Source organism: Dipteris shenzhenensis, chromosome 26 (assembly GCF_047967505.1).
Source record: "Dipteris shenzhenensis isolate YYH24624 ecotype China chromosome 26, Dip_SZ_1.0, whole genome shotgun sequence".
Classification (NCBI taxonomy): Eukaryota; Viridiplantae; Streptophyta; class Polypodiopsida; order Gleicheniales; family Dipteridaceae; genus Dipteris; species Dipteris shenzhenensis.
This window is the reverse complement of record NC_141621.1, coordinates 34,102,892-34,111,861: the sequence shown is the minus strand read 5'-3', so window position 1 is coordinate 34,111,861 and position 8,970 is coordinate 34,102,892. Positions and strand designations below refer to the sequence as shown.

Below are 8,970 nucleotides of genomic sequence, written 5' to 3'. Positions count from 1 at the left end.
ACAAATTTAGGCCCTTGATTCTAGATTGATTTAAAGGACTAAAACACTCCTTCTAAATTTGACCCACTTTTTAATTCATTCTTTCCATAAATCTATTATATAAGGAGGGAGATAATTGCATATTTTCTTTCTTGCCATCACTTGATTGCGTAATTGTTGGACAAAGCTCACGACCTTGCTAGTGTTGGACAAAGCTCACGACCTTGCTACTGAAATTCCAATTGGATAATAGTGAGGATTCAGGTCCAATTTGGAGTTAGGGCCATGACGGAAAGGCTGCCTACCGCAACCTAGTTAGCAAGAAAAGGGGTCTAGTCTCGTAAATACCCGGAAGAATTTTCGTGTCCACGGGAGCACCTGCAATGCCCGATGAGCAGCGGGGCGACGACGGGTGTAATCGTTGTGGGAAGCTAATGAAACTTAGGTGGGGATTAGCGAGAGTTAATTAAAAACAGAGGTTGCCCGCCAAAGGAACTTAAAGCGGGAGAAGAAGAACAAGCTCACTCTCAGCTGACCTATCTATCCTGCTTCTCGCAAGCTCAGCCCCGAGGTCGCACAGCATCAAGAATCCTTTTTTATCAAGCCCCTGCGGAGCTTTCCATTCTTGCCAATCTTTTCATCCTCCCTTCCCTTCCTCCTCTTTCAAAGCCGAGTTTTATGGCATTCGTATAGCCCCCCCCCTTCAGTCTTCTTCCATGGAGCCTTCGGATGAAGCCCCCAGCAAGCGCTTCCGGCGTGCGACAACCTACGAGGAACCTCGAAACAAGCGCGCCAGGGTTGCAAGCAGGTGTGCCCCGGAATCCGTTGCAATGGATACTGGCTTTACACATTGTAGTGTAGACTAACGTCTGGTCCGCTGTCATTCGAAGACAGCTTGATAACGCTGAAATATTAATGCCCTCATTTTTAAAACGGCAGAATTACCCCATGATGTTATTGAAGCAGGGAGGTGCTACCGAATTGATTACCGTTGTCCGTGTAGACCTTAAGACTCCAAGGTTGTCTGATGACCACATACTTGCGGAATTGAGTTGCGCGTTTATGCTTACTAGTCTTAAACTACACGGTACCTTGTAACATATTTTAGGGTCTCTTAACTCCTTATGTTAAAAACCCCAGGTAGTTCCTTGAATTTTTGGGGAGTTTAAGGTGGCGTTTTCATGTCAAGAAGCGTTTTTGATGGCTTAAAACGAGCTGCCTTGGACTGTTATACAAACGTGGGTGGTTAATCACGTGCTTAGAGTCCATGTACAACACTATGATTAAGGAAAGCCAGATCCACTCATATGGTCAATGCCAATCAGGCAAACGTACATGCAGGATTGTCTAAAGATTCAATGTGCAGCACTTTATTTTTTGGTCATAGGGCATTGTTGACAACAGGCAGAAAACTTCAGTGGCTTTAGGGGATGCAAATAGTGAAAGCAGCTTTCTTCTGAGCTGAAAGTTTGGCTAGCAATAAGCTTGTTATAAGGGACAAATAGAATAGGCTGCAGACAAGGTCTGTGTGTTGCATGTAGTTTAATTCAGCAGTTAAAAATAACTACGAACAGATAGAGATGCATGGATGGAGACTAACTTGTCTATTGACTCAAAACAATAAATTGAAATAACTCATATAGCAAGTACAAGGTTTGAAAGTGTGATTTGGATTTTGGAATAGCAGGGTCAACTCCCCACATGTAAGCTACAAATATGAGGAGTGTGATGGAGAGTGACGCCTGTAGGTATGAAAGAGATGAAAGTGCTACCACATGGCTAGCAAATTGGCTGCCACATGGGACAGCAGAACCTAGTTGTGTCTTGGTTTTTCTATACAGCCCATATGCAGGCTGATCAGTCCTTTTGAGAGATGCCTTTTACAGACCGGACCTGGTCTGTGCAGATCTGCCCAGGTCTGGGTCTACGTAAGGGGCTGCAGGTCCCCTCCTTGGGCCTAGATCTTGAGATCTGCTGGTTGGACCTGTTAGGGCTGCCTTGGCTGCAGCTGTACAGATTCCGAAGCTGCTGCTAAAGCCTCTTGTGATGACATCCTAGCCTGCCTGGCTGCGATGTGCCTTCCTTCTGCTTGCACCCTACTTCCTATGGCTGCCTCTGGCCTATATGCCAGCTCTGCAGCATGTCTATGGGATGGACTATACCCATGACAACCCCTTCTACGGAACCGAATCTACGGAAGGTTGAATGCCTCGTTGTATCCCCTATACTGACAGAAGATAGTACTCTCATAGCAATTCAGTAGGCTGAATGCTACCTGCTTGTAGATCTTTGTTTGTCCATTGTATTGAGGATGGAAATTGCTAGAGCACCAAAGTTGTTGAAGATAGCTCGCCAGAATCGACTACTGAACTTTGATTCTCTGTCTGACTCAAGGGCCTGATGAAGTCCACGTGTTGGGTATTGATCAACATACGTTTGTATCAAGCACTGACCGTACCCTTGAAGAGAATCTACATTACAAACTTGTTGAACCTGTCCACTATTGTTCTTGTTCCCAATGGTTGGAGGCACCTATGGGATGAAATCCGTGCTGATCTACTTCAAGTGCTGATCTGGAATCTCAAGGTTGTTGGAGTAAACCATACAAATTTTCAAGAGGAGCCTTCGCTTGCTAGCGCACTTGGGACGTGAGACATTTATGGGCTGATATCACCCTTGAGATGTGCTAGGAAAACTTCTTTGTCAAGGTGGCATGTACACATTGATGTTGTGCGCCAACCGTGGAATCATTAGGGCATGCAAAACGGCTGGCCGGAATTGAGGCATGACATGAATTGTGTCTTTTTGTGAGATGCATGAACACATCGAGCATGTCTAACAAGATATCTAGATATATCTTTTTTGCTTTATTAGCCTACATGCAAATTTCACCCTGCAAAAACTTATCCACATTGAGGCTTGTCAAATTGTGTAGATGAGGAGAGGAGTGGGTTGGAGATAGCAGAACGAAGAGAGAGAGAGAGAGAGAGAGAGAGAGAGAGGTGAAAAACCACACTTTTCGAGAATGCAAATGTGTGCAATGCATGCAGACTTTGAATGCCGATTGGCCCTCCAATGGGGAAGAGCGCCCTCGTGAGAGTACTTGTTTCTATTTCGACCTACATGCAAGGTGGGAGAGAGATGACGGATGAATGCAATGTGGTAGAGAGAATGCAATGTGAGATTCACAATGAAAGGGTGATACCCTTTCATTAATGTCCCTTGAGATCACTCAAGTTCCATCTTCCCATTTCCTACCCTTAGCCTATGACCCATGCATCTACCATTCAAATGCACCTTAATGCACCCTTTCCTTCCTATTGCCCCTAGGACATAGACATGTGTGCGTACATTTTTATTAATAGAATAAGTATCACATGTCCAAATTCGATGCCGTCTGAAGCAGTGGCTCCAGCTCGACTAGTCGTATCTACTCAGACGATCCACCGCCATAACAAATCGGTCGGTGTCCATCATAAATACAAATACATGTTACACCATTGGCGTATAACATAATAATAATGTTTTAATGTCTACTAATCATAGATTAGTGATTTCTCTTGTCATGACACTCCCTCCTGCTTGAATGGGCAGAAGTCCTCTTCTGGATCCTCTCTTGTCTCTTTCTCTTGCGTACGCTTCTCTTTTACTTCTACATTTGCATCTCCTCTTCATAATCTGCAAATAATCTTCTCTTGGTAGTACACGATCTCTTCTGAATCCGAACTTAAATCTCATCTTCAAGTTCTGGTTTCTCTTGATGCTAAATATTCAAAATGCAGAAGTACCACTGCAGTGTCTATTCAGTATCTCTTCATGCTCAGAATCCTCTTATGAATACTTAGCTGCTGAAATCTCTTTACAGTAACTTGCTCCATAAGCTTAAACACATTCTCAACAAATTGGTCAGTATTAAAATGATTCTCTCACCCAAATGTTTTCATTGAACTAGGTAGACCTTGGCTATGGATGATTTTGCGATGGAGAGCTACTTAGTCTATTGAAACTATAGACCTTCAATCTCTTTTTCCAACTCTTCTATTTCAGCCCTATTTATTTTATCAGACGCTCTACACGGAGGAGAAAAATATTTATTCTCTGTCCATACTCTACAATGAAAATGCCTACTCTCTATTCAGTTCACACATCCATATACCATTGTTGGCTGAATGGATAGCATTTACTCTTGGTTCTATGTTCATCATAGAGTCTTGGGATGAGGAGGTAGAAGCCTCACCCTCCTGCTTGGATGCTTTGCCTTTCCCTTTTACAGAATTGGTTTTGATAATTTTGGCTAATAGAGTAGGACATTTATGCCATGGATGCCCTGGCTTATGTTTCTTACATTCGAAACATTTTCCCTCCTTTAATTAGCTTTTTCTTCTCATCGTCAATCATGGAAGGAAATGGTATCCATCCAGGATGTGATTGGCTGTTAACATTTTGTACAATAGCTTTCTCATTTCCTTTGTTGAAGTGTTTACGCGGATTCAATTTCATCTCGGCTATTTCAGCCAGCTTAGTGAGGTTCTTAAGCGTGGTCGGGTTAAACATTTCAACCTCGTACCTTACTTTTGGGCTTAAGGCTGCTAAACACTTCTTTCTCCTATCTTCCTCACTCTTTTCAGGTAACTCTATAGAGAGTTTACAAAATCTGGCTGTAAAATCTGCATTACTCTCATTATCGAACTGCCTAAACCTCTCTCAACGAAAGGTTAGGTTCTCTTCATGCCTCGGTGGCATGAAAGTGGCTTTCAGTTGCTCCACGAACTTAGCCCATTCTTGAATAGGCTCCTTTTCTGTTTGTGACAAGGACCACCACATTAGAGCATTCTTCTGCAGATGCAATGTGGCAAGAGCAAGCTTCTCTTGCTCGGTCTTGTCTTGATGGGCAAAGTATAGCTCAAAATGACGAATCCAATCAAGGATTTTGTCAGCCTCCCTTGCCCCATCATATTTGGGGAACTCAATTCTCTCTCGCGGTTGGAATTTGGACCTCTTAGAAGGGGTACTCAACTCTTCATCCCCGAAGTTTAAAGTCCTCTTAGTCCCTAATCTTGTCATAATGGACTGCTCAATCATATTGCTAAGCTGGGAAATCAGCTTATCAACAGGAGTCTCCTCTCTTCCTCTTGCACTTGGATTATAATCCATGTGTATTGGGCTTTGAGTTGAAGGCGTGAACTCATCACCTTGTTCTTGGTTGGTCTCATTTCTTCTTTCATTACGAAAGGAGAACTCCCTATCAAGAGGTTCTTGAAGGAGAGACTGCTGTAAATCTATTTGTGGGTTATCATACTCAAGATGTGTATAACTCTCACCTAATCCCTCCTCTTCAAGAGGGGGTGAAGGTGTTCTTTCTCTCTCTCCTTGGGATAATGGAGGAAAAGGAATAAGTTCATTGTTATATGTCCCTTCCTCTTCCATTCTTTCCTTTTAGTAATACAAGAGAGAAAATGTCTTGTTGTAATTTCAAAAAAAAAGAGGTTTATTTTACAGCAAAAGTCAAGTGTTGTAGAGTTGGTGGTACTTATCCGACTCTCGCTTCGTTTGTGTTGAGAAGACACTTAAAATGACCTCCTTTCCCTTCTCTTTCAAGCTTTTCTTCTCGTATTTCTGCTGTAAACTGGTATGCTCCGTTTGGGCTACTTGTTTTGAGCGGATTGGAACTCTAGATACCGTTATAGGGGGTACTTGATGGGTGGATCACCCCCTTAAAATCTTATTCTGATCCGACTTTCCGTTGGGGAGAACGGGGGATCTCTTTTCCTCACGGTTTAAGGCTTTTAAAGGTACATTCACATTGGGGGGAGGGGGGGCAATTCACCTCGTGAGGACACCCCGTTCACCGTTCAAGACCAGAAATTTTCAGAAAAATCCCTTGTCTCAGAACCTCGGAGATCGGTCGGTCGTGATCCTCTTCCGCAACTTCTCTTGCGACTTCCGTCGTCCGCAACTGTCGCCCTCTTCTCGTCCCACTCGTGGATCGTCACCGCTCTGATACCAAATGTGAAAAACCACACTTTTCGAGAATGCAAATGTGTGCAATGCATGCAGAATTTGAATGCCGATTGGCCCTCCAATGGGGAAGAGCGCCCTCGTGAGAGTACTTGTTTCTATTTCGACCTACACGCAAGGTGGGAGAGAGATGACGGATGAATGCAATGTGGTAGAGATCCTCTTCTGCAACTTCTCTTGCGACTTCCATCGTCCTCAACTGTCGCCCTCTTCTCGTCCCGCTCGTGGATCGTCACTGCTGTGATACCAAATGTGAAAAACCACACTTTTCGAGAATGCAAATGTCTGCAATGCATGCAGAATTTGAATGCCGATTGGCCCTCCTATGGGGAAGAGCGCCCTCGTGAGAGTACTTGTTTCTATTTCGACCTACATGCAAGGTGGGAGAGAGATGACGGATGAATGCAATGTTGTAGAGAGAATGCAATGTGAGATTCACAATGAAAGGGTGATACCCTTTCATTAATGTCCCTTAAGATCACTCAAGTTCCATCTTCCCATTTACGCCTACCCTTAGCCTATGACCCATGCATCTACCATTCAATGCACCTTAATGCACCCTTTCCTTTCTATTGCCCCTAGGACCTAGACATGTGTGTGCAATAGAATAAGTATCACATGTCCAAATTCGATGCGGTCTGAAGCAGTGGCACTAGCTCGACTAGTCCTATCTACTCAGATGATCCACTGCCATAACAAATCGGTCGGCATAAATACAAATACATGTTACACCAGGCAAGGCTGGAGTAGATTATAGTAGGAGATGTCACATCAATGTGTACTGACCCTTAGGATGGGGTTGGGCTTATATAGCACACCCAACATTGCCTTTTTGGCCTCTCCTAACCATCGTCTCCTTGAGCTAACCCTCTAACTTAGCCCCCCTTTTGCCCCTTTATTACAGCCAAAGAATTTTACCCTCAGACTTACAAGCTATGGCTATCACACAGGGTTGTGGAATATCAAAGTGCTACTGATCAGCCTGGCGAAAGTTATGGGTACTCCTGCACAATGCTTTTCGGCTGCCACAATTGTTCATCCTCTGGTAATCTCTTCCATTTGATGAGGTACTTAATGAATACCTTGTTACGGAGTACTTTGTCTCTGAAATCCACATTGCGCTCAAGGATGTAGAGGATATGGCCTTCATCCATACATGGGTGAGAGAACATGCATGTTGTGTCCTTGGTTTCAGCGAGGAGACATGAAACGCATTGTGGATACTGGAAGACGATAATGGCTCTAGTGGATAACCTACTTCCCCAATTGTGTGGATGATCTTGTAAGGACCATAATAGCTAGCTTAGTGTTGGTATTACTCTTTAGGGAGCCATATCAATTTCTGCGGCACATTATGCCTTGAAAATCAAGTACTGCCTATGCCCATCCGCATACTTCTTTTGGCTGGCTTGGGCATCTTGCATGTTCTTTTTACCCGAATTGCATAAGAGCCTCTACCCTTTCCGAGTAATTTCATGCTTACTGATTTTTTACAGCCATGTCTGAATGGTGGAAGGCATCCCCAGTTTGCATCCATACATTACTTAAAATGGACTCATCCCAATATATAAATGCTTGGTACTATTGTGGCAAAATTCAGCAAATCCAAGCCATTTATCCCAATGTTAGGTACATTTGGGTGGCTGGCTTCTTACTCTGCCCTCCACTCCAGCAAAGTTTTCTTTGTGGATTCTATGTTTCTATTTTTCACCTCTGTGGTTGATTTTGCACATCTGTGCTTATCTTAAGTTGAAGGGCTTCTAGAGAGTGATATATTTGTTTCTAGATCCTTGATATTGGGAATTAAAGAAACTTAAGTGAGTCACAACTTTGTTTAGCTCTTTCATGAAGGAGATAAGAAAAACTTTCTTAAGGTATACCCTAGTCTTTTCAAGCTCATTTTGATGTAAAGTTTCTTAAGGTATACCCTATTCTTTTCAAGCTCATTTTGATGTAAAGGAGAGAAAAAAAACTTTCTTAAGGTATACCCTAGTCTTTTCAAGCTCATTTTGATGTAAAGTAGGCAGAGCATTCTATGTAAACATGGTGTTTGTTTGGACTACTTCTAGGTCATATGTGCTGTTTTGGCATACCTGCTTGCCCAAGGGGTGTTACTGGTGAGATCCTGTCCAGGTGTGGGTGATTGCTCTCATGAGCAAATTTTCTTACAGCTATAGTTAGGCCATATTTCCTCCTTTTCTGCAAAAATCATGATCTTATAAGTTGGATCAGTGGATATTTTGCGCAAGTTTCCTCTTATTTCGTCTGTTTCTGCCGGCGGACTTATCAAAAGTTTCTCTCTTCACATCTATTGACTGTAAAGAGTTTTTCCAACCTTATTACAATTGAGCTTTTGCTGTCTCAAAATCCCCGAATTGGGTTCTGAAACAAACAATATAGCAAAGCATATAACATTCTGGAGTCTTTCGAAACCAAGTGGCTGCTTATACTTGGGTACTGATGAGAACAGAAGTGTAGCTTTGCTTACTAAGTTATTATTATTATTATATTTTTCTCTTTTACTCTCAATTGTCTAAAGTCGCCTACAATCTCTCTTCTTTCCTCTTTTCTTTCGCTTGTTCTATGAAAGAGATTGGATATATTCTAGTCTTATGAAGTTATATAAATAACATTCTGCTAGGCTTTTTTTGTTGCTCAAGTCAAAGCTAGATATTGGGTTCTTCAACAGCCAGAGGGATATTCAAATCTTTGAGCCATACTTATGTCCCTGCAGGTATTTATGTTTGAAGCATAGTAAGTTGGCTTAGTACATCAGATGATTGTTGTTCAAATTGGTTTCGTTTGAGGTTAATTTTTAAAATTTTAAAAGCATTTGTTTTGCTTTTGAGCCGCTTAAATGAGCATCTTAGCCATTTCTAGGCACTCCTACTCTGTGTCTTTATGTTTGTGCTTGAAATATTACACTTTTTGTAGGTGGATTATTGCTCTTCCATTTGTGTGCCGCTGTGTTGC

At 42.6% G+C, this 8,970-nt stretch overlaps 1 protein-coding gene across 1 annotated transcript in view; it reads left to right on the top strand.

Annotated features, from left to right (window-relative positions):
* The first annotated feature begins 399 nt into the window (after positions 1–399).
* SMC5 (structural maintenance of chromosomes 5) overlaps positions 400–8,970 on the top strand; it is a 92,492-nt gene continuing 83,921 nt past the window's right edge. The window contains exon 1 of the mRNA XM_087397491.1: positions 400–787. Within this exon, the coding sequence (XP_087253617.1) occupies positions 696–787 (92 nt within the window). The 5' untranslated portion in view covers positions 400–695. The remainder of the gene's footprint in view (positions 788–8,970) is intronic.